Below are 24,803 nucleotides of genomic sequence, written 5' to 3'. Positions count from 1 at the left end.
GTGTCCACCGTTCTCTGTGACGCACAACCAAACTAACCTCTGGGTTGCCTGGACACACTCCAGCCCTCGCTCTTTATCCCGTTTGTGTATGTTTTCTCATGCCAGAGCTACCTTTTTTTATGTTCCGCTTCATTACGTTCAAAAATGGCAGGAACCTAACCAATTGTAAGTCTCTCAAATTATTCAATTATTACTGCTTACAATTACCAGACACTCCCTTTATTGCTTTCACCTAAACACAGGCGGCTCTTCCCCAAAAGGGTGAAAAACATCCAAAGGAGTATCAGTTTATGCATTTGCGGCTTGTTGAAGGGGTGCTAAGCCCTCTGCAGGCCCACCGCAACATGAAGTCATTATTACTGCATATTTTAGTAGGAAATTACATATTCCGGGGATAAAATCTGTTTAAACCTGCATTAAGTTGTAAAGTTACCCTATCTCTGAGGAATCGGCAGTATGCAGACCGCTGCCCTGGTAGTCATGTGTGTGAGTGTGGGTGTGTGTGTGCATGAGTGTGTGTGTGAGTGTGTGTCCATGTCTGGAAAGCCCATTTAAGATCTGCACAGACAGGGAAAGGGGGTTAACTGACCTTGGCCCTTCAGTCACTTAACACTCCACAGAGAGAGGTAACCTACTGACCTCACACTCACACCAAACCAGGATGGGGGAATGTGTGTGCAATTTTTACAGCTTGTGGAGTAAAATTAGTGCTTTTCGCACTTTGTACCATCTCTTGTAAACCATCCAACTCTCATTAGCAAAAGTGACGTTTCTGTAAAGCTGTAATAAAAGAATGATGTGCAAAAGAAGTAGAGAAGCAGTTAAATTCTCACTAGGCTGCTACACAATAGTGTTTTTTAAACCCCCATATATGGTGGCCCTGAAAGGTCAAACAGACTGCAAGTTAAGGAAACACTAAGTAAATAGAAAAATGCAGCAAAAGCGTAGAAAACACAACAGAAGTTGAATAAAACAGAAGTAGAAAAAACAAAATCCAGAAATGTTTCTGGGGACACAATAATGTGATGGACCAGCCACAGAACGGACAGAAATCAAAAAATACGGAGGCGTCATTAAAAGCAGTTGAGGATTCATCAATGTTATGTGTTATATTGTTGTTTTAATTGCACACTTTCATATAATACTGTAGGTAGTTTGCTATTGGCCATCTACTGTTGGCTTGTCATTTGTGCAACTCTTCCGTCACATTATTGTCTCCCCAAAAACATTTGTGTGTTGTTTTGTGATTATTAGCAACTTTTTTTCTATTTCTATTGGGGTTTTTATTCAGTTTTATTTTGTGTGCTTTTTCAGCATTTTTCTGTTTGCTGGTGTTTTCATAAGCTGCGGTCCGATCGACCTCTCGGGGCCACCTTACCTATCAGAGTCGAAATGTTTGACTATTGGTGTTATTGTTCAGCCAATCACAGCTGAGGCCTGTGTCTTAGCTGTGATTGGCTGCACTTTAAGTTAAATATATTAAAAATGTCATAGTCTAGCTGCTTCTGTTCGCCATTACTCAGGCAGCAGGTCTGCACCATGAGGATATACTTCATATATGCAGTGGAATCGTGGACTCGCCTATACCACATATTGCAGTTGTGCCTGGTCTTAACGTCCCATATGGTATGACTTAAAGCGCATGACAAAGTGATCTCACACTGAGCGAGTGGTCTGCCGGTGAGCGTGGGCTTTGTGTGTGTGTGTGTGTGTGTGTGTGTGTGTGTGTGTGTGTGTATGGAGAAAGAATAAAAAAGCACAGAGAGTGAGACAGGAAGGGGAGAGGATGATGATGACTGTGTTAAGCGGGATAAGAATCGTTACATTAACGAGGAAATTAAAAGAAATGCCCCAAAAGAAGCTCACTGAGTGGAGTTGCATAGCTGTAGAAACAAGGTTGCTCTCTTTCTCCTTTCATATGTTTTAAATTGTGGCTCAGAGTGACGACTCTCTGACGCAACACGAATAAAGTCCGACGTGAGATTCTTAAAGCAGTTTACTGTGAATAAGGACATTTATGTGTATTAGATATCTGCCTTTGAGTTTGCCTGATCTGTAGCCAAGCAAAGGCAGCAAGGAGCAGCCTTTCCCTCCACAGAAGTGGAACTAGTTGGTCTTGTGGGATATGCTAATGTAGACTGACCTCTAGTGGTTTTCCTGTGAAAGAGTCGATGAAATTGATTCATGTTGTTCAGACGAACTTTAAAAGCACCCTCTCTTTCTCACCCCTCTGACCTCTCAGCAACGGGTTTCCTGAAGATGGATTCTGCCAGCCGTACAGAGGCATAGCCTGCGCCCGCTTTATCGGCAACCGCAGCATTTTTGTCGACTCGCTGCAGATGCAGGGGGAGATTGAGACCCAGATCACAGGTGAGTTTGAGCGGGCTAAACCTCCTTCGAGCCAACACAAATCGAATTAATGTTTTGAGAATAGATTAAATTTACTTCTACATCCATCATAAATACATATTCATTCATAAGAAACGTTTGATTAGTTTGTGTGTACAGGCTTAACTTGATGAAGATGATTCCATGTTACTAAATATTTAGTTCCTGCAGATTCAAGAAAGACAACTGAACACAATCAATGACCAAAGGGCATACAGTACTGTGCAAAAGTCTTGAGCCAAAAGTCATTTCTTTATGCTTTGTTTGAAAAATTGGAATAAGTGCCGCTTCTTCTGTCCTTGCTCTTGATGGCAGATGGCACCTGCATTTTTGGTAGATTCAATTAAATGGGAGAAAATTATGTCTTTCAGAGACATAATTTGTCTCTAAAAGACAAATAATACTGATAATACTGATAATACTGAAGAGACTGAAACTGCCAAACTCTTTTAGAGATATAATTTGCTGCTAAAAATAAAAAAGATGTAGTAATTCAATAAAAACTTTGTGTAAATTCAGATTTTTCAGAAGGTAATCATAATTAATATGCTCCAGGAAGGAAGCAGAACGTCACTTAGAGAGTTCAAAGGGAGTTCACCACTCAGTATGAATCACATGTGGCCGACACACTGTTTCCAGTGTTGTTACACGTCTGTGTCTCAGCGTGTGTGCTTTTTGTTTTATGCGTATGCATGCGTTTGTCCTCAGAGGTCATTATTGATTATATCCGTGCAACAGTTCAGGGAATGACGCAGGCCATGAATCCAGAGCCTGATCTGAAACATCAAGGACGAGTGATAATTGAGATTTATGGCGCCACAGAGTCGTAACAGGCCAACAGTAGGACTGTAAATCATATCAGAGTCCAGATTCAGCATCTTGAATTTAATGTCACACTTACTGATCTCTATGTTCCTTTTTACTCAAGCAACATGTGCTGGAGAAACATTTGGATGGTTGTCAGGTTCACTTGGCCGCTTTTTATTCGCGTCTCCTCTTCATCGTAGTCGCCGTAGTGATAATGACAGCCGCAGCAATGCACATGTTTGCAATAAGTGAACAGCATCGCTGTGCGCGAGTCGTGCATTTAAAGTATGAAATTCTCTGTTTTTATTCAGTCTCCTAATTCTTCGTTATTTAGAAACTTTCAAGCAACTGAAATTGAATCCTCTCGTTCCCAGCGGCCTTCACCATGATCGGGACGTCCAACCATTTGTCTGACCGCTGCTCGCAGTTCGCCATCCCTTCCCTCTGCCACTTTGCCTTCCCAACGTGCGACCGCAGCTCGGGGTCCGACAAACCCCGTGACCTCTGTAAGGACGAATGCGAGATCCTGGAGAACGACTTGTGTAAAACCGAGTACATCATCGCCCGCTCCAACCCGATAATACTGAAGAGACTGAAACTGCCAAACTGCGATGACCTGGCTACTTCCGACAGCCCCGAGGCCGCCAACTGTCTGAGGATCGGGATCCCTATGACAGAGCCTATTAACAAGAGTGAGACATGTTCATGTGGCAATTGTAATGATTTACTGTGTTGACGCTGCTAAAACATCATTGTCTGTTATATTCCACCAGATCACAAATGTTATAACAACAGTGGGGTAGACTACAGAGGGACGGTAAGCATAACCAAGTCAGGGCGTCAGTGTCAGCCGTGGAACTCCCAGTATCCTCACAGCCACAACTACCAGGCTGTGCGCTACCCGGAGCTTAACGGAGGACACTCGTACTGCCGCAACCCAGGGAACAAACACGAGGCCCCCTGGTGCTTCACACTAGATGAGGGGGTCAGAATGGAGCTCTGCGACATACCCCTCTGTGGTGAGACGCTAGTTTTAAATCGTAGTTTGCGATGTTGCCTTTGTGACACATGTGTGACGTGTGAAATGAGATGATTCCCCTCTCTCGATGTCCCATCTGTTTAGACCATAAGGAGTCTGGCATTGAGATCTTGTACATCCTGGTTCCCAGCGTGGTAATCCCCTTAGCCATCGCATTGGTCTTCTTCTTCATCTGCGTGTGCCGCAACAACCAGAAGTCCTCCAGGCCTCCCGTGACGCGCCAACCCAAACCCGTCCGCGGCCAGAACGTTGAGATGTCCATGCTCGCGACTGCATACAAGCCTAAGGTAGGGAGCGTTACAGTCACAGCAGATGGCACTCAGGGTGGGGAATAAATGACGGAGGGCCTTCCTGGTAATCCTGCAGATTACCGTTTATTTCTGCAGATATAGAACACTTTTTACATGTAATATCAACGCAAAAATTAAACACTGTAAACTTCACGATTTTGAAGTGGACACTAAGTGCATCATCACGCTGTTGTGTAATGACTGTAAAGAGGCTGTCGTTTGGCATGCAAACAGACTGCAGAAGGAGTCAAAACACTGGCACAGCCCTCTGTGTGTCATTAGGGATATGTCACGGCATGCCGGGGTTACTGGCTTGAGTGTGTGTGGTAACGACCTGTCTCAGACAAAGCATCAGATCCGTCATCAGAGCTCAGCAGGTTCAGGAATGTTCAACTGCAGCCCACCACCTCCCTCCTGTTTATTTCTCACTGTCTCTTTTTCCACACCCTTCCCTTACACTTCTCCTTATCCTTGGTCCTCTCACTTAATTCATCTTTTTAAGTGTGCCTATGCCAAGAGGCACACTTATTACTATTCGTCGGCTTTATTATTCTTATCCGGTTGTTCAGTGATGACGCGACGAATCTTACTTCCGGGTCTAAAGTAGTCTGCGTTTAATATGGCTTTTGTGTTGTTAACATGTTTAATGTTATGTATTTTCTTCTATTTGATCTCAAAAAGCTCCTAAAACAGTCAGTGATCACTGTTGACCTCCCTCGGCTTTTATTACCGCTAATCATTTATTTAAGCTCAGTTTTTAAAACCTTAGGATGTAACTACAGCCCAGCCCATGCAGCAGTATATGAATGACTAACCTCGTATTGTGGATGGATTATCTCAGTTGTTCTCCTGGCTGAAGTTTGGTCCTTTTACAGCATCCTGCCATGCGATTACATTTGTTCCTGACCACCGAGAACACTCACATTAACTTTTATCGAGTGGAAAAAAAAGTTAGCTTGTTTATATTATGCTAACATAGCTGTGTCGCTAGCGGTCACGTAGCACATCATTATATACCAGCTAGCCCAACTTCAGTAACCCTACAAACGTCACTGCTGTTTAGTTTTCTGTCTTCATTTATGCTGGAAGTGATAACAGAGCTGTACATTTTAATTTGTTTCCAAAACCCCGCAGTCAGGACATGCTATATTGTATTTAGATAGAAGCTAGCGAGCTAACTCCCTGCTAACTTCTAACTCCGTTAAATGTCATAAATTCCGTTTTCATGGATGCCTGGATGTTAAACTCAATTGTTACACCTGGTAGAGCAGTATGGAACGCCAGGACTGCCATAATGAATTAATTAAATACACCATTAAATAATTAATTAAATGTGGCAATAATTAATTAAAATTGGAATTAATTAATTAAATAAATAGTTATGACACATGTAATTAATTATTGACACATTTAATTAATTATTTATGTATTTCACATTTTAATTAATTATTGACACATTTAATTAATTAATTATTGACACATTTAATTAATTATTTATGTATTTCACATTTTTATTAATTATTGACACATTTAATTAATTATTGACACATTTAATTAATTATTTAATGATATATTTATTTATTTCATTTTGGCAGTCCTGGCGCCTGGCTCTCATCATGAAATAATTTTATCTGTCAGCCTCACCCATCAAACTCAGGGGGCGGGGTTAACGCTGATCGAGTCAAAACCATTGCTTTGGCCTGGTGGCCATTGTTTCTAGCACACAACAACCGGCATGTGGAAGCTAACAGAACTGAGCTTTGAAAAACCCTGTTTGTGTGTCACCAAATACCGTTTTAATATTTTTTTAGCCGAGAATGTAGTGGTTTAATCTTCTAGTGATGGGTCGTTCGCGAACGAAATGGCTCTTAGAGCCAGCTCTTTGACGTGAACGACGCGAGCCGGCTCCTTATCGCGAGCCGTCACGTGGGGTTTTTTTTTTTTTTTTTTCTTTCTCTCAGCCTCTCTCTCGCACTTTTTTTCCGCTTCACTCTGCACGCGAGCCTTGTGCTTTACGCTGGGCAGAGGGGGGAGGGGCGGTAGTTACACTCAGTAGCACAGGAACAGAGCCAGAGAGAGAGAAAGAGAGGCAGGGACAACAACATTAGAAAGGTATAGTAATCATCCACAACTATTTTCGGTTGCAGATGATAAAGGATTGAGAAAGTTTATTCATGCAGGTCCATATGACAGAGAATATGCATGTTCTTTTAGTTTTCATATTATAATTTATATTTAATTGTGTTGTGGTTTGCAGTGTTTTGTGTTCTTTTCACTTTAAATTTGTGAAAGGAAAAAGCTGAAAATTTAAATAGTTAAAACTTGAAATGTGAATAGTTGATTTTTGTATTATATGATTTATTTATTACATTTTATGTGGAGTGAATAAATAAAAGTATATTTACGGTGGCCCCTAGAGACAAAGCACATACAAACTTCAAATCACGTACGAACTCTGAAGCATGTACAAACTCCAAAACACGTAAAAACTCCAAAAACACGTAAAAACACGTACAAACTCCGAAGCACGTAAAAACTCAGAAGCATATAAAAACTCAGAAGCACATAAAAACTCAAAACACGTACAAAAGACAACAGAAGTGCTCCAGGATGCTGGGCGCAGTGTTGAGCCTTTGTTATCTTGTGGCTACACAAGCCAGCAAGTACCAACGACCGGATTTGGTGTGTGGTAATAACAGGTAAATGAACTTTTTTTTTAAATTATTTGAATATATATATGAGTGCCTGTGTATAAATATACAAACAATACACACATGCTTTCAATTGTGTAATTTAAGTGATCTAGTAGCTCTGCTTTGGAAGTTCAGTTCATGCTAGAAATGTGTTTTGGAGTTTGTACGTGTTTTGTCTCTAGGGGCCACCGCATATATTTATATATAAACATATATAAATAAAACCACTTGTTTTTACGTTAGTAATTCCTTTTGTGCATAATTTTATATTATTGTTAATAATAAATTAATTAAAGCAACAAAACAACCTGAAGAGCCGGTTCGGAGCCGAAAGAGCCGGCTCTTTTTAGTGAGCCGAACCGAAAGAGCCGGATCTCTAAAAAGAGCCGGAAATCCCATCACTATAATCTTCATGTGTCTGGTCGGTTTGTCAAGATACAGTCTCTTTGCAAAAGTGTTTCGATGATTTCGGAGATGTCTGCCCAGTCTCACGGCAAAGCGTGGGATAGACCCGCTCGCCTCGCAAGCAATCCCACCGACAAAGCGCACAGCTGTAGTAACCCCCGCTGACTTCTTTTACTGAGGTTATATTTATCGGTGTTTTATTTCCTGATGTTCTTATGTGTCTTACGTGTTTCAGTCGCCAATTCTGAATCATAACTAACATTAAAAACATGTTTAAGGAGGAGAGAGAGCAAATAAATTTGTTTAACATCTGATCTTTGGGTTTTTGTTCAGTAATCAGCGTGACCTGTGTATAAACGCATAAAAGAGATAACGTTGGTGTTTCTGTCATGTAGTAACTGCTGGCTTTAACTGTACAAAGGTTGTTCGACACTATGAAACACATACAGACTTCATGATGTTCGGCTAATATTTTTATTGTGAATATTAATCATGCTGACCTCGCTCTGTACACCACGCAGCGAGGTCAGCATGTCCACGATATCCTCAGCTCCATGAGTTAACACAAAGTTTCCCAGCTGACTATCTAACTTCCAACTATTCCAGAGACGTGAAAATATACAGCATAAAGAAAAGTGTAAGAGACTCAGCAGCAGATTAGAATAACAGTTATAGATTTAATAAATCACCAAATGAATCCAAGAAATGTGCAATGACAATAAAGTTGAATTCTATTCTATTCTATTCTAAACTACACTGATTAGCATAGACACACTTAAAATTTCTTCTGAAATTTTCGCTTTCTAGTATTTATTTAATATTTCTTTATGTTATAAAAATGACTTTGAATCCTGATAAAAATGCAAAATCATGGGTTAAAAACGAAAACAAGAGAACTAAGAATGTATTAATATTTGTTGACAGAAAAACAGAAACTGTATATGTGCCAACCAAAGTGCCATTTTAATTCACATGAAAAAAAAAGGGATTTATTCATTCATTGTCCATTCAGGATCTTAAAAATGTGATAATAATAATGAAATAATACAAATAATGTAATAATAAGAATGATGTAATAATAATTAATGTAAATCTAAATAATATTGTCCTTCAGAGAAATAGTTTGTAGTCCTGAAGATGGAGAAGTTTACTCCTGCAGAGCGACTGGGACTGTCTGTGGTCATGATGGTTGAACCTCCAACCACTTTCCCAGCTTAGCCTCAGAGTGCTGCTGCTACTGTAGCTCTTCTCCTCTGTACTCGTCAGGACTTGCATTGTCACATCTGGGGATCCCAGGCCCTGCTGGAGAGGAGAGCCTAGTCTGAATGCTGACCTGCTGCCTGTAATTATTAGCCTTTTTCAGGCTCTTCTCCACAGGACGCCTGTCTTTTTCAGGGACAATCTTCATCCACAAATTCATAAAGTCCTTGTGAAGGGTCAGTTTCTTGATGATTGTTCGCCCATGGTACCTGTGGAAGATTACAGTTGTCATTAATTGTGTAAACTCACAGAAAATAAAACATTGATGCACTTCAAACCCATTTAAAAGTACCCACCTGGCTTCAGGTGCAGCATCCCCTGCCATTCTAGAGGCAGCAATTAGAAACCTTTCAGTGAAGCTTCCTGCTTTCAGGATGACGGCTGCTCCAACTTTGTCAGCCAGCTGGTGCAGGTGTTGAGCTGTGCTATTCCTCACTGCGACACAGCGATGGCTGAGCAAGGACAATATTAGACACACAACTCAGTGAACATCATCTCTCTTTCATGTCTTCTAATAAAATCACTACAGCTTCTTCTCTCCTCTTACGTCAGTCCTGTGTTAAACAGAGCGCTCAGAATCCGTCCATGGCTGCAATTTTCCACCATGGCATCAAGCGCCAGATTGACCTCCTGATGAAGAAAGTTGTTGTTGGTCTGTGCAAGCTTCAGCAATAGAGCTCGGCCTGTTGTTTCAACTTCTGGGTCCATTGTTTTCTGGAGCTGAATGTAGAGCTCATCGATGGTATGTATGGCCTCACAGGCTACTGCTGAGCGTTGGTTTTTCACCTAAAATGTGACTGAAAATCATCAGTTGAGGCTGTAGTATGCACTTGAAGGGAAACTAGCTGCATGAAACACATATAAGAAACATAAAGTGTGCAATACCTCCTCAGTGAGGACCAGACACACTTCATGCAGTTTAGTCTTCAGGATGTCCGAGTGGTGCTTTGCCAGAGACTGAATAGTTTGCAACCCCTGTCTTTTCTTAATCCTGTATTTACACAACACAACATTGAACACGACTTCAGGAACACCACAAATAACACAGCCACATTATGCAGCACTGTTTCTGTGCAGTATTTAATGTCTCCTTACTACGCTTCTTACCAGTCGTCTGAAGACAGCAGACTAAAGCTGTGGGACAGGCTCTCTACAGGTGTAGCTAGAGGCGGGAGTTTGACCCTGCCCTCTCTTGGATTATTCTGACTGCACTGACTGTCTGCTTTCTTGTCTGATAATCAACGAGGTTAGTAAAGAGAAAATGTAATTTCTTCTAATTTGAAGCATTGTACATGATGCAGTGATTAATTGTTCATTAAAATCTTTTTAAAAAATCTCTTAATTTAAAGTTTGATTATTCAGCATCTTCTACAGTTACTGAGGAAAACCACTTACCGTCTATAGGGACGACTTTTGCACGGCGCAGCAGCGTCCCAAGCCGAGGTCCTCGTTTTTGCGGTATGGGAACTGTTGGAGGTTTTGGAGTCAAAGGCTTTACTGCAGTAAATGTTTTGGTTGGTACTGTGTGTCCAGGTGAGGTTACAATCCCATCCTGGAAATGCTGCAGTTTTTCCAAAATAGGCCCAAATTTGTCTTTTACTGTCAAGACTCTTATTCCACGAATGACCTTCGTGTCTGTTTAGACAAAAAAATAAATAAATAACTACAAATTGACATCTTACTAAAAAAAACAACAATAGACATTTTTCTTCCTGATTTTTTTTTTTTCTACAAAAAAGCATATAAAATGAATGGACAGCAAGAATATGTGTAATTTAGCATTAAAATAGATAATCTACAGTGTCAAATTTTAAAATCTAAACTAACTGATTAACAGCAGGTGTAACCACTAAAGAAAAGCATCACCTTTGAACTGACCTGCTCCTAAATGTTTAGCAGAGAAAACAGGCAATTGTGATGGACAAGCTGCTCGAGGAGGTGGAGGAACTGGAGTGAGCGGTGTCATCTCAACAGGACTGTCAATGAGAGGAATGGCCCTCAGCTCACTTGGTGTGTGTGTGTCTACAGAGCTGAGGCTACACGGACTTCTTTTAGGGTCCTCCTGATTCCAAAAGGGGTCATCCAACCAGGGACTTAAGTTCCTGCTTCTCTGGACTCTCTGTGGAGAGCCTGCGCATTGCTTAGGTAAAGGTGGGAGTCGCACAGCATAATCTCTGGGTCTCTGTGCGATATGCGATGTGTCTGCCTGTTGAAAGAACACTTACTGCTCAGAGCTTTGTGAAAGTCCAGGATCCTGGACTCTGTGGTGAAGCGCTGACAGTTGCTCTGTCTACAGTGACTTACACAAAAATTACACTGTGCAAAGCAGCAAAATATAACACATCTCTCCGAAACGTTTACATTTGAACAGCAGAGAAGTCAAGAATGAGTATGTTTAGTTACTTACATCTCCACCTGTGCGTTTTCTCTGAATCAAATCTCGAAAGCGATGGAAAAAGTTACCTGATGTCTTTTCAGGCATGACTGAGATAAAAAGTGAACAAATTGTTTAGAAACAGAAAGTTTGTGAGTGCTGCTCAGTGTGTGAGTGACAAGTTCTAACTCAGCTGCTCAGTAAATCAGTTATGATGATGTCATGAACTCACAGAGCATTCTGTGCATTTTTTGAAAATATTCATATATATACACTATTTTGTGTTTTTACAAAAATATCAGACATGTCTAAATCAAAGGCAGCTTATGATCTCTAATTATGATCTTTAATCAACAAATTTAAATAGACGTCCTAATCACAGCTTCTAAAACTAGACAACACTATACTGATATAAAACGGCAAAAAGGAGATAAAAGCACTGTCATAAACAGAGAAATAAGTACAGTAAATAAATAAATACAGTTTTAAAAAAATACAGAAAAAAACGTGTGTCATTTGCTACAACAACAACAACGACAACAAAATAGCAATTTGGACAAAGCTGTTTCTTCAAGCTTCGCCTGCATTTAGGGGCTGCAAACCTCTGTCCCAAAGGAAGAAGCTGAAATCCTCCAATAAGGGGTGGGAGTCATTTAAAGTAGAGTAACTCATCCTCTACAACTGCCTAGTATTCAAGGACTCTATGTTAAGATGCTCTAACATGGTACAGTACCTTCAGAAACGCCCCAAATTTCTTATATACTGAAAATTAAATCTCTTCTCAGGAACCTTTTCTCGATTCAGTAGAAGTAGATCTAGTTTTCCATTGCTATGCTTCTGTCCATCCTAATACCACTGGAGCTTTTTTCTTTTTTGTAATGTATATCATGGTCTCCCAGTAAAACACACAGCTCACATCAGCATGAGTATCATGTTGCCTTCAAGGCTGCACACCCTGTCATGTCGTGTAAGCACATCTTTTTTTCCACATAATTGTGGTGGTTGAGGGCGGAGGGTTGGGGGTTTATCTAGACAGCATGTATTGCTGGGCACACTTGAGCTGATGCTCAAGGTAAGGCGTATAGTATTACAGCGAAGAGCCGCGGAGAGAATTGCAGATGTCACAGATGCGTCAGAATCCATTAATATCCTTGCTTTATTTTGTTTCTGAGGGTTTTTTGGGAGGGGGACTGGAATAAATGTTTCACTGACCTAAAAAGGGAGTCTCTCCTTGCTGTTTACATGAAGACCTTGTGTCTGCAAAGAGTTACGTTTACAGGAGAGTGACAGCCATGCAGTCATGGAATTATACAGTTGATTTTAAATGGTCTTTGTTGCCAACTTGGTTCTGAAATATAGCAGACTGCATAACCATCAGCTGAAAGATTACCAAAGCCCCGCCCTCATGCGTCCATTCAGCCTTGTAGCTAAATTTTACAGATCTACAAGAAAATTTTAATAAAAGGGAGCGGCTGTGTGATTTCTGTCTTTTAAAAACTTTTTTATATGGGCTAAATATTCCGACTTTTAGACGTTTTACTAAGTCAAATGTCTTTCTTTCCTGTTTTCATTATCTGCAGCTTTGTCTTGGATTAAGCTGCTACCTAACAGGCTTTGCTTGCAGGGGGTCACCCAAGGGTTACTGCCTATGACAGTCCATTTAGACACACACATAGAAATCTGTGGTGGTGTGAGGAGGTTCTGAGGGTTTGGGTGTGGGGAGGAAAGACAGCGGGGAAAAAACCCATAACTAAAAACATCTGTGTCTCACATCATGCACAACACACACACTCACCACCCCCCTCAGAGCTCGTACAGACGGTGTGCATGTGTGAGTGTGTGAGTGCATGTGTCCTCACAGAGGAATTTCATTATTCATCTCAAAGTTCCTGGAATCTGGAAATCTCTGCCAACCTTTCTGCACCTTTTATCTCTTCCCAAGCATAGATACGAGTGGCAGTTTGGCACCATCGACTTTATATAAAAAATATTCAGTCCCCAACATCCCCACCGTCATCTGTTGGTGCTGTTCTAATGAGATGGTCGGTATGATTATCAACCGTGGTCATGCTCTGGTTGCAAAGAAGACTAATCTTAATGATCAAAATAAAAAAAGAAGACACACACAGAAACCTGACATCACAGATTTGCCTGAAGAAAAAATCAGGGGAAAGATACACATTGTAATAAGACGTTATGTTAAAAAAAAAAAATTCATACTGAGAAATTAAAATACCGTCACAGATTTTGGATAAGAGTCTCAAAAAAAGTTATGGCATCATACCTGGGACTTATCGCACTGAAGATGGATGAAAATGTGTTTTTCCCCCATAATCAGGCTTTAATATCTGTGAAGTGTTCAGCTGATTTGCTCCATTTTAAAGTCTATTACGTGCTTTGCACATGTGAAGCTGTAAACAAAATGTGGGTCCCATCTCCTCTACTGGCCTCCCAAGCTGCTGCTGGAGATCGGACATCCAAATTGGATTAACTTGAGCTGAGGTTTGAAAGTCTGTGCTCACACTTTCAGAAGTGTAGCTCACAGACTTTGCCCCCTAAAAAATTAAAAAATAATCACTCATAAAATATAAAAAATAAATTCTTATAAACTTTCCTTTGAAGAAGGCCATTTTCCCTGGATTTCGTTTTTTTTTTTTTGAGAGATGGTAAGGTGGGGGGCATCTGATGAACAGTCCTCATGAATTCTTAAACAAGTGATCTGCTTTCCCCTCAACTATTTTACACAGAAATCTGACACTAAATATACTTATTAAGGTGACTAATTTCTAACAGATGGCATTTACACAGTGTATCTGCTGTGGTGTTTGTGGGAAACTGCTGAACCGCATTTTCTCCATTTGAATCATTCGTTTTCTTTATCTTAATGAGGAAATGGATTTAATTGACTGCAATTTACTTTAAATGAATTCCAAAACGTGCCTGACCCTGTCCTAACCCCACAGCCCAGCTCATTCCTGTTGGATTTAGATGTGCTGTAACCCAGCATTCCAGTCAGAGCACTCCTCAGTGAGTTCCAAAAGATGAAAAAGCAAAGTCATCCCTCACAGGGAGCGCTACATTGTTTTCTGCTATTGTTGCAGCTGATTCTAGGGTTTACTGGCAAGAGAATTAATTGCCTCATCTTCCCAAATTTTGCTTAACCTGTCAGCCAGATGACATTTTTAAGCTGCGACATGTTGCCAGATTTCGCAATTTTCCCACATCGCTTTCCAGAGGCGTGAAAGGGGCGATTTGGGGGCTGATGTAATGGGCTGAGTCTGATTGCGTGAATTATCAGCTCTGAGCTATAGTTTTATTTTTCTTCTACAATTCAAACACGGATTTGGTGTTATATTAGGCAGTTCGCCTACATCAGATTGAAAGCAGCGACATCATGTTTTCTTTTCCCTACAAGGACAGCGGTGATGAAAGGCTGCTGACCCGACAAAGAAAGTAATGATTTCATTTTTGTTGAATGTGTTTTCAACCTGTTGATGTCACCTTACCATTTTTTTCCTCCTCCTTCTTTCTGTAGAGCAAGGCCAAGGAGCTTCCCTTACCTGAGATTACCGAAAAGCACCACTGAACGACACAGGAAATCATTCCTGCCTGTGGCCATCTCCCTGTACAACGCATCCACTTAACACACTGTTTGCTGCTACAACTACACATGTTTCTTTTCCAAATATTTATTTATAAGTGACTTATGTATGTATGTATGTATATATATGTATATATTGTACTATTCTTAGTTAGTGTATTGTCTGTCTTGTCTTAATGTTGGTTTAAAATGGAGCACTGTAACAAAAAATAATTTCCCCCAGGGATCAATAAAGTATTCTGATTCTGATTCTGATTATCAGCCGTCCGTTTCATGGAGGAGCTCGGAGAATGTACTCTAGGGAAGATCTACAAAGGTCATCTGTATCTGCCGGGCATGGACCAGGCCCAGCTTGTGGCCATAAAGACCCTCAAAGACATTTCCAATGCCCAGCAGTGGGCTGACTTCCAGCAAGTAAGAAATGTTTCTAAATTAACCGTTTTTACAACACACATAAAAAATGTATATATATACAATAATGAAGCCACATCAGTCGTCTTTGTGTAGAGTTGGAAAATGAAATGTACCACTAAAATATCCTATTGCTAAAAACTACATGTGGCTGCTTTCTTAGAGGAAAGGCGTCTAGGCCCACAAGATTTCAAGCACGGCTTGTTGTATGTCTATAGAAGGTAGACGCGGTGAAAGATTGGAGACGGCTGAACTGCTCAACTGTAGATGAGTTCTCTGGAAATAGCTCCCAAAATAAACTGTAACTTGGTGGAAGGTTGTCCAGATAAATTTAGATGTGACGGCGGATTGAGGCAGTCGGCATGTGTAAGACGTAATCCTCACTTTCCGTTTACAGAAAGTGAGGCAGACCTGAACTGTGCCCACATTTTAAAGTGGTACTGCCATCGACTCAATTTCAAAAGTGATCAATGAGCCGTTGTGAAACCAGCTTGGGTGATCTTCTTATAATCACCTGTCAAAGCCACACAGTTTCAGACTCAGTTTCTCCATTAAACTCCCACATCTTTTGTAAATATCCACTTTTCCAGTAAATGTTGAAATCAACCTGCCAGCCACCTTTTTTTGTTTGTTTGTTTCTTTGAAATTCACCGTTATTTATCCAACTTCATCAAAGGAGGCCGCAGTGCTGACCGAGCTTCAGCACCCCAACTTGGTGTGCCTGGTGGGTGTGGTTACCCAGGAGCAGCCGGTCTGCATGCTGTTTGAGTTTCTGCCCCAAGGTGACCTCCACGAGTTCCTCATCATGCGTTCGCCACACTCAGACGTCGGCTGTAGCAGCGATGAGGACGGCACGGTGAAATCCAGCCTGGATCATGGAGATTTTCTGCATATGGCCATACAGGTAGGATCTAAAAACATCCTCGTAGTTGGCTACAAGCGTAGTGGAAGAAGTACTGTTGTGCCTTCCATTTAAACATGAACCATTTACATGAAATGTTGATGATGATCTTAATCGCTCATGTAGAAACTTTGAATTAAAATCAGTGTTTTAATGTCTACCTTTCACTGCTCCTTGAAACGTCTTCTAAATATTGTGAACCAGGTGGCTGCTGGGATGGAGTACTTGGCCAGCCACTTCTGCGTTCACAAGGACCTCGCAGCTCGGAACATTTTGGTAGGCGAGCAGCTCCACGTCAAGATTTCTGACCTGGGTCTCTCCAGAGAGATCTACTCCTCAGACTACTACTGCCTCCAGCCTAAAATTGTGCTGCCCATCCGCTGGATGCCCCCTGAGGCCGTCGCTTCGGGAAAGTTCACCACAGACTCGGACATCTGGTCGTTTGGAGTTGTGCTGTGGGAGGTCTTCAGCTACGGGCTACAGCCCTACTATGGTTTCTCGAACCAGGAAGTGATGGAGATGGCGAGAAAGAGGCAGCTGCTGCCCTGCCCCGAAGACTGCCCACCAAGGTATGTTGCAATTACCGGTGCAATATGAGAAGTATACAAGAAGATAGTGCATCCAGCTAATGGTGAAACTCAAGTGTGCAAGTGTCTTTATTGGACTCTGGTATTAGGGTTAGTTTAGTGTATTCAATTCAAATAGAGTTTTAGAAGCAGTCTGATTGTTGCTGTTTGTGGTAATGAAATAACTCTGTTGGCTTTTAGGTTTTATGGTCTGATGACAGAGTGCTGGCAGGAAGGACCAGCATGTCGGCCGCGCTTCAAGGATATTCACGCCCGCCTGCGAGCTTGGGAGGGGTTGTCGTCCCACGCCAGCTCCAGCACGCCCTCTGGAGGAGGAGGCAACGCCACCACTCAGACCACCTCGCTCAGCGCCAGCCCCGTCAGCAACCTTAGCAACCCACGCTATGCTGCCGCTGCTGCCGCCGCCGCGGGGTACCTCTACCCAGCCCAGGCTATTCCCGCGCCGGGACAGATGGGTGCAGTTCCAGCATGGACGCCCATGGCCGTGACCCAAACCCACCAGCGCTTTATCCCAGTCAACGGATACCCAATCCCGCCAGGATACGCAGCATTCCCAGCTCACTTTGCACCCCCAGCTCCGCCTACTAGGGTAATCCAGCACCACCTGCCCCCTCCAAAAAGCCGCTCCCCCAGCAGCGCTAGCGGCTCCACCAGCACGGGTCACGTCAGCGGCGTGCCCTCCACTACGGGCTCCAACCATGACGCCAACACGCCGCTGCTGTCCCACTGCATCATGCCGGGGAGCGGCGGAGGGTCGGCTCAGGTGTACGGACAAATCTCCCAGAAGGGGATGGTGGACCACGTGTCTCAGACGTCAGCACTGCTTACCCCTGACTCTGATGTGCTGATGTACAACGACTCAGTCATCACTGCAGACCTGTAAATATTCAACCTCTTTGAGCTTAGATCCCAGATATGAGACGTTTAGCGCTTCAGCCAGTGGCGCAGCGTCACAGTTCTTCTCTGGTCTTACCGAGACCCAACAGAGATGGAGCGTGCCACACATCTGGGTATCCAAGAAACACTAAGCAGGCTATATAAGCAGCTGTCTGACTCTGTCATGCCTTACTGTTTACAGGAGGCGTACTTACTATCATGGTTTGAAAATGTTATTTTAACCTCTGTGTAAATACAGTACATAGGTCCTGAATGAATGAATGAAATACAAAGATATATATTCAAATGAACTTTTTATTAAGTAAAACACTTTAAAGGTGAAAACATTCTTCCCGTGGCCTTATTCAACAGTTTGTGTTCCAATCAGACAAAAAAAAACTAAACAATTCCCACTCGATGGACTTTTTCCTACAGGATGTCAGGCAGACATGGATATTCATGTGATGACTTTCAGGTGCCTTTTTTTCTAAACTAGTTCATTGGCTTGCTTGTCAACACAAAAAAATCAAATATCCAAGGGAATTGGAACGGCGAGTAACTTTATAAAAACGATCAACAGTGGCCTGCTCCAATAAATGATGCCTCCTTGGCCCTCATAAACCAATCAGTAACATTTATGTTAGCATGCATAATTCCCATGCTGCCAACAGCTATGAAAGTACTAATGCAGGTGCTAAGAAGTCCCTTTGAGAATGACAGCTGAATGTGTGTTTTGTTTTTTTTTGTTTGTTTATTTTCCAACTTCATCACGCTGTCTGAGACGTCTGCAACAAGAAGACCGGACACAGTGAAGCTAGAAGTTTATCTGATCGGCCTCCCTTTAAGTATCATTTCTTTTCATCATCGCCCCCCAGTTTTGTTTCTCCGGGAGACATCGCATCTAACTTCAGAGCTGGCAAGAGGGCCCCCTGCAGATGAACAAAAGACATCACAAAGCACTCGCTTCCTTCCACAGCTAACCCACACCGTTCTCAGGGCAAACACTTCATTCGCCGCATAATTGATTGGATACAGTCTTTTATGTTTTTTCCGAAAGTTTTTACGGATTTCATTTTGGAGATGGGGAAAAAAAAGCTCAGCACGTGCAGCTTTTAACAGAAAAAGTACAACCTGAAAAAAAAGTCTGACCGTTTTGTCTGTTTCCCAGTGAAGGATGACGAAGTGTGTGTTTGGTGAGTCTCAGTTTCGTAGCCGCACAAACTATGCCTCAGCCATCCACGATGGTTTATGAGAGGCCAAATATGAAGCTTCTTTCATTCCCTAAAAACAAAAGTCAGAAAACCAGCAGTAATGTGTCAAGTCAACAATCAATGGGTGCGAATGTTCCTGAGTGCATGTTTTAACTACAGCAATAACACATCCGGGTTGTTTTTACTGAGGACATGCAGAGAATAAAGTGCATTTCTGAGTTGTAAAGTAAGTGGACACGTGAAATGTAGCAACAAGAAAAAAGTAGCTGCAAAAATGGCATCACAATCAAATTCAGTTGTCTTTATAAATCCTACTGCTCTTTAGTTTTCCTCAGCATTCAAGTGAGTAGAGGTCAGTAGTGAAGCTGGTTGGCTGTTATTAGCAGCATGAAGGGTGTGCTCTTGTGTCCATGCTATTTGAAATCATTTGAGAGTGTATTTTTCAAATGCCTTTCCTCTCTGTGTGTTTTTGTGATTCTATTTATCTAAAGCAGAGTGAGCTACCTAAGCATCTTTACCCATGAGCCCCAGCAATGTAAATGATGTACGAATACTAACATAGACTGTATATATAAGCTAGACTTTGCTTCCAGATTTAAAAAAGCAAGGCCAACGCAGTCTGCACTGATGGCCAACAGGGGGCGACTCCCCCAGTCCAGTCCACTTCTCACTTGATTTTTGACATCAGTGAAGCCTTATTTAATACAGGACGTTTCTCATTTTGTTAAGGATGCTGTCACTGACAATTGCTAATAAGGTAGAGAATAGTATAAGGCATGGCTACCGTATGAGTGTACAGAGTCTAATAGAATAAAATAATAAAAGTGAAAATGCTCAAGTGAAGGTTTCAACCATTGGGTGCCGTCATTGTGGCTACAGTCATCTTTTTTTATGTAGTCTATGTACTAATATAGCAGTGCACAAACCACTTGTACACAAGACTGTGAATCTTAATCAAGTTTAGGTATTTTTGTATTTGGCAAAAATTCATTATAGTGCCTTTTTTTTTGTCTTTTATTGGTAAGAAGAAACAAAAGTATATGTATATTTCAATGCCAGTGTACCCATAACAGGTTTACATGCATATTGATCAAGAGAGGCCTTGGCTTTGTATTTTGTCTGAATATTTTTGCACAGATGTTTTGTATTGCAAAATCATTTATTAAATAATGTTTGGTAAATCCCGCTGCTTCTGTTGTATGATCGATCAGTTTTAAGAATACAGACTTGTAATAGCAATGTGAATCCACTGGGGTCCACCAAATCACCATTTCTGAGAACAGTTTTGAATGTCTTTGGACGGTCCATCGGCGGTGGAGCTGGCCATCCTGGAGTCCCTGAAGAGGCCACACCAGTCTCCAATGGAGCATTTCCTCCTCAGCCTTGTTCCTGCTCTGGAGAGCAGCTGGTCCTTTTTATTCCTGTCTCTCTGTAAATTCTTATATTTTATATATTTATGTTTAATGTTTTTCTGTTTGAGACTTTTAATATTATTTCAAATAAATTTTTATAATGACTAATGTCTCAGTTCTACTACACAGCAAATGTTGGCACACGACTTGACACATGTAGAATTTATTTCATATTATACTAATGACAAAATATACTAATACAGTGGGATGCAAAGGTTTGGGCAACCTTGTTAATAGACATTATTTTCCTGTATAAATCCTTAGTTGTTACAATAAAAAATGTCAGTTAAATATCATACAGGAGAGACACAGTGATATTTGAGAAGTGAAAAGAAGTTTACTGGATTTACAAAAAGTGTGCAATAATTGTTTAAACAAAATCAAGCAGGTGCATAAATTTGGGCACCACAAAAAAGAAATGAAATAAATATTTAGTGTATATCAATGTGTGTGTCTCCTATATGATATATGGGGTGCCTTTGTCTGGATGTGCTTCCCATCCAGAGCTGCACAGCACAGAGGAAAGTTCCAGCGCTCCTGGAATCCCTCTGTGATGGACCGCCAGTCTCCAGGTGAAGGCACAGCCATGAAGTCGTCCACTAGACAGTCCCAGATGGACGTCGCTGCCTGGGGGGTGATCTGGCTCACCGTGGACACACCGACTCCGTAACTGAATGCTTGGTCGTGAAGGAGTCCCCGGTGACAAGGAACCTGGACAAAATTGTTCAAAATCAGTATTATGTGTACTGCAGTTACAAAATACATTATTCAAATTCCAAAATACTTTTGTGATGTCAGATTTAAATCACAAAACTTAAATCTTACATAAAACATTTTGTAATTATAAGGATAATTACAAAATGTATATTAGATAATATCTAAAACAGTTGTGTTTTGTTTTAACTTTAACATATCATAATTTGATTGGTAGCAACTTTCACAACTACAGTGAGCCAATCACTCACAATTCCTAAACATGTCAATCAGGTAGGAATTAAGTAAGACATTAATAGAAATAAAGAGTTGTGTGTTGACATGTAGCCCTTTCCTTGCTTAAATCATTAATATTTTTGAAAAATTAATCTGTGATAAGACAGCTTATCAAGATAGAACCATGTAACTAAAGATGAACCAAACTGTTCAGTTTGATCTAACTCTGTTTTAATAAAGGCTGGTGACCCCTGCTATAGAGTCTGACAGCTGCAGGGATTATATACAAATATTCAACTATCCCAGAATTAAACCAGGTCTAAATAAAAAGGAGTGAGTATCACTACAAATGTTAACTCAGTGGTGCTAATGCTACAGTTTGATATCAGCAAACACCGAGCGCATACATTGATAGGACACCACAGCCATGCTATCATCGCAAACACTGATAACAGCATAAATCGAATTAAATCGGGGCTTGATGAGACCTTCTGAGTATCGCTAGAAATATTATAAAGAGTCGTCTCTGTACCACAGTTTGCTTTCAGTAAACATCGACAGCATTCACTGTTAGCATAGCACATCCATGTTAGCAGTGTATAACTGGATGGATTAGCATATTAGCACAGATATCAATAAAGGACTACCGTATTAAACACTTTTACTAACCTCAGGCAGACGGACAGGCGCTCTGCAGGTGGGATTGAGCGTCTGTAGTTGGTGTCTAGGCGGGCGATGCTGGGACCGACGAGGGAAAGCAGGTCCTCAAACTGGCCGACGGTGATAGCGCTGGAATCGGCCGTCATCCAGGCGCAGCTCCTGGAGCAAGTGGTGAAACTCACCAAACTGCTCATGCCTCTGGAGGACCTGATGGACCCAGGTACGGCGAGGACGTCTTTTACGCTGCTGCTCTGCTCTCCACAGTACATAGAGAAGGGAGACTCTCTCTTCAAGCGCTAGCTCGACAGCTGCCATCTTGCCGGTCTGGCACAACTCCCTCCCACATTCCTCCCACATTTCCGGTTCACGCGCGTCAAAATATGATATTTTGACTCGCGATGGATTTTTCTTGGACACGCGTTGAGACGCGAATGTACACGCGTCAAATTAGGGGCGTTTGGGGCGTTTTATTCGCGTCCATCGCGTTCGGTGTGAACACACCAATCTATTTGGAGTATCGATATCATTCTTTCACCGTAAGAGACAGCAGGCTTTGGTGAACAGTCATGGAAATCTTCAGGTCTCTGTGGAAATCCAACAAAAAGTTATGACGAGAGAAAAAAGTGGTTCATTTCCACAGTTTGAAATCTGAAGAAATCTGTGCGATAGACAAATTTCCTACCCTCAAACAAGTCCAATCCAATTCATTGTGTCAAAACTGTGGGATGAGTTACGCTCCAAAATTTCAGGCGGAAAAAGGAAAATAATAATAATAAGAAGAAGAATAATAAATCCGAGAAAGAATAAGAAGTGTGCCTTTTGGCATAGGCACACTTAATAAATCCGAGCAATAGTAATAAGTGTGCCTTTTTGCATAGGCACACTTAATTATACACACACAAAAAAAAACAAGTTTAGCTCGAAAAGGAGTGGAATGAAGACAAGCTTTTTAACTCCCACCCCTACAATCTTATCTGAGTTTTAAATTTTATAGCTACACAGTACATTTAAATATTTATGACATACAATTACAATTATAAAATTGACATTGTCATAATTACAACATACAGTAGTGCAAATATTTAGCATCAATAATACAGTCTTTGTTACCACCGTTGAGTATCACAGTCATCACCATCAATACATCCTCTCCATTTATTATTTATATTTTGGCTATAAAAATATCAATGAAGTTTGCTTCCATTATATAGTAGTAACTTCATTAATTTTACTTTTAAGAATTAATTCTGGTCTACTGTTTCCTAATAATTGAGATAGCAGCGATAACAACAGCGTAAGACAATATCAACAGTGTCCATTTCAACTCTATAAGATAATTGTTTATATAGCTATTTGTTGTTGTTTTTTTCTTGTTTTTTTTACAGTAAATCAACCAGTTTATTTTCCTCGTGAATGGGGCAAATAACAACATTCACTACACTGCATCTCATCTCTGCTGAGTTTAATCATCTTTAGGTATGTAGATGATTTTGAACCTCTCGAATAAGTTGATGTCGTCCTCCAGCTGCTTCATTTGCCTTTCGAGGCAGTCCTTGGTGGCCCTCTGTGACATAGTGTCGATGATGAGGGGAAGGGCCTGGTACTCGTGATGCAGCTTATCCCAGGTCTCCTTCAGGCGCTTCAGGATGGCTTGTCTCTCCTCCTCTGTTATGTGTTTCATGGCCCTCTGCTCCCGCTCTGCTTTTACAAAGTTTTCATACTCCTCTCGAGCCCTCCTCTCTGCTTCGCTGCGCTGCTGGAGGTACGCTGGTACTCTACCAAAGTCCTTTCGTGTGATGAACTTTGGGACAAGCCCTGAGTTTTCCAGCACCTGTTTGTGCCCCTTGCTGGTGTCTACGCATGCAGGCTGTGGTTTCATTGGCACCAGTTCAGGTGTTTCCTTTAAAAAGTCCCTCTTGGTGTGAATTCCCATCAGTGGTTTGTCATTCCTTCTGGGGACTGGAGGTTTCCTCTCAGTGAAAGAGCAGGTTTTATGAACATCTTTGGAGCTCTGTGTCTGTTCAGGCAGTTTGGGCTCTTTCGAATGCTTCTTGAGGAAATTCTCTGGAGATGGCAACTCCAATCTGGCAGGTCCCATCGTCCTTATCGGCTCCTTCACCAGTTTTCTCTCCAACATAACTGCAGGCCTGAATTTTGATATATATCTGGGAGCTTTTTCCTTCTTTTTGTCTTCCACTGGAAGGAGATTGAAGGCACTTTCTGGAAGATGAACATCTTCAGACATCATGAATAAAGAGGCGATTAACGAAAGAGTGCCGTAGCTTCTTTTGAAGGCTAATAGCCTTAAAATCTCCAAATTTGTTTGACACCAGCTAGTTGATTAACGGTCAATTTAAATGAAACAAACTGACCTACGTTAAAAAATAAATAAATATTTTTTTATGCTGCTGTTGAACACTTTGAACTGTACGAATTATGAAAAAAATTTGTTGTTAACATTCTATATATAAACAAGGAAAATCACACCCTCGATTCCTCTTTGTACCTTGACAATATACATTTTTTGTACCTCAATTTAAACAGATGAATATTTGGACATTGTTTGAGCTCGACATCCAATCTGTTCCAAAGTTTCACTCCACACACAGACACACACAAACTTTTCCTGGTAGTTCTAACTCTCTGCCTTTTAAAGTTACTACATCCCCTCAAATTGTAACCTCCTTCTTTATGTGTAAAGAGCTTTTGGATATTTTCTGGCAGTATACCCTTATTTGCCTTATATAGAAGTTGAGCAGTCGTGTATTCAACTAACTCAGTTAATTTTAATAGTTTTGACTGCCAAAACAATATATTAGTGTGACTATGATATCCTACCTTATACATTACTCTTATAGCACATTTTTGTAGTGTGACCAGATGGTGCAGAGAACTTTTATAATTATTGCCCCACACCTCTACGCAATAAGTCAAGTATGGTAGGACTAGTACACAGTA

General features: G+C 41.2%; 2 protein-coding genes and 1 pseudogene across 4 annotated transcripts; 1 reads left to right on the top strand and 2 right to left on the bottom strand.

The window, feature by feature from the left end:
• The first annotated feature begins 2,249 nt into the window (after positions 1–2,249).
• On the top strand, positions 2,250–20,027 carry LOC146688878 (inactive tyrosine-protein kinase transmembrane receptor ROR1-like). Its single transcript, XM_085435868.1, has 9 exons — positions 2,250–2,370; positions 3,570–3,887; positions 3,969–4,214; positions 4,319–4,521; positions 14,792–14,811; positions 15,112–15,271; positions 15,945–16,172; positions 16,374–16,738; positions 16,937–20,027. The coding sequence occupies exons 1-9, from the start codon at positions 2,340–2,342 to the stop codon at positions 17,637–17,639; spliced, it is 2,274 nt and encodes a 757-aa protein (XP_085291994.1). The 5' UTR covers positions 2,250–2,339; the 3' UTR covers positions 17,640–20,027.
• On the bottom strand, positions 8,451–11,656 carry LOC146688879 (TOG array regulator of axonemal microtubules protein 1-like). 2 transcript variants are annotated; one of them, XM_085435867.1, is made up of 8 exons: positions 11,290–11,656; positions 10,761–11,088; positions 10,278–10,517; positions 9,990–10,113; positions 9,768–9,873; positions 9,430–9,668; positions 9,179–9,334; positions 8,451–9,091 (listed from the first exon to the last, which is right to left on the bottom strand). In XM_085435867.1, the coding sequence occupies exons 1-8, from the start codon at positions 11,362–11,364 to the stop codon at positions 8,857–8,859; spliced, it is 1,503 nt and encodes a 500-aa protein (XP_085291993.1). In that variant the 5' UTR covers positions 11,365–11,656; the 3' UTR covers positions 8,451–8,856. The 2 variants fall into 2 exon arrangements, with proteins under 2 accessions (XP_085291993.1, XP_085291992.1); XM_085435866.1 differs by having other exon boundaries at positions 8,451–9,334.
• A 375-nt stretch (positions 20,028–20,402) lies between the features above and the next one.
• LOC146688877 (enkurin pseudogene) lies at positions 20,403–24,170 on the bottom strand (annotated as a pseudogene). The gene is made up of 2 exons (XR_014915880.1): positions 21,855–24,170; positions 20,403–20,966 (listed from the first exon to the last, which is right to left on the bottom strand). The product of XR_014915880.1 is annotated as an enkurin pseudogene (transcript).
• Between the last annotated feature and the right edge of the window lie 633 nt (positions 24,171–24,803).

This window comes from Copadichromis virginalis, linkage group LG17 (genome assembly GCF_057382275.1).
Source record: "Copadichromis virginalis isolate Kocher_CV1m ecotype Utaka linkage group LG17, C_Virginalis_male_GT1.1, whole genome shotgun sequence".
Taxonomy (NCBI): domain Eukaryota; kingdom Metazoa; phylum Chordata; class Actinopteri; order Cichliformes; family Cichlidae; genus Copadichromis; species Copadichromis virginalis.
The sequence above is the reverse complement of the archived record's forward strand: the minus strand, read 5'-3'. Positions and strand labels throughout refer to the sequence as shown.

Excerpts from the sequence above, each read along its gene's own strand:
- LOC146688878 (XM_085435868.1), top strand. The coding sequence starts at position 2,340 with ATGCAGGGGGAGATTGAGACCCAGATCACAG. Across the intron at positions 2,371-3,569 it reads GATTGAGACCCAGATCACAG|CGGCCTTCACCATGATCGGG; the intron begins GTGAGTTTGAGC and ends TCTCGTTCCCAG. Across the intron at positions 14,812-15,111 it reads AGCAAGGCCAAGGAGCTTCC|ATTATCAGCCGTCCGTTTCA; the intron begins CTTACCTGAGAT and ends ATTCTGATTCTG.
- LOC146688879 (XM_085435866.1), bottom strand. The coding sequence starts at position 11,364 with ATGCCTGAAAAGACATCAGGTAACTTTTTCCATCGCTTTCGAGATTTG. Across the intron at positions 11,089-11,289 it reads GAAAACGCACAGGTGGAGAT|GCAGACACATCGCATATCGC; the intron begins GTAAGTAACTAA and ends TTCTTTCAACAG. Across the intron at positions 9,669-9,767 it reads GTCTGGTCCTCACTGAGGAG|GTGAAAAACCAACGCTCAGC; the intron begins GTATTGCACACT and ends GTCACATTTTAG.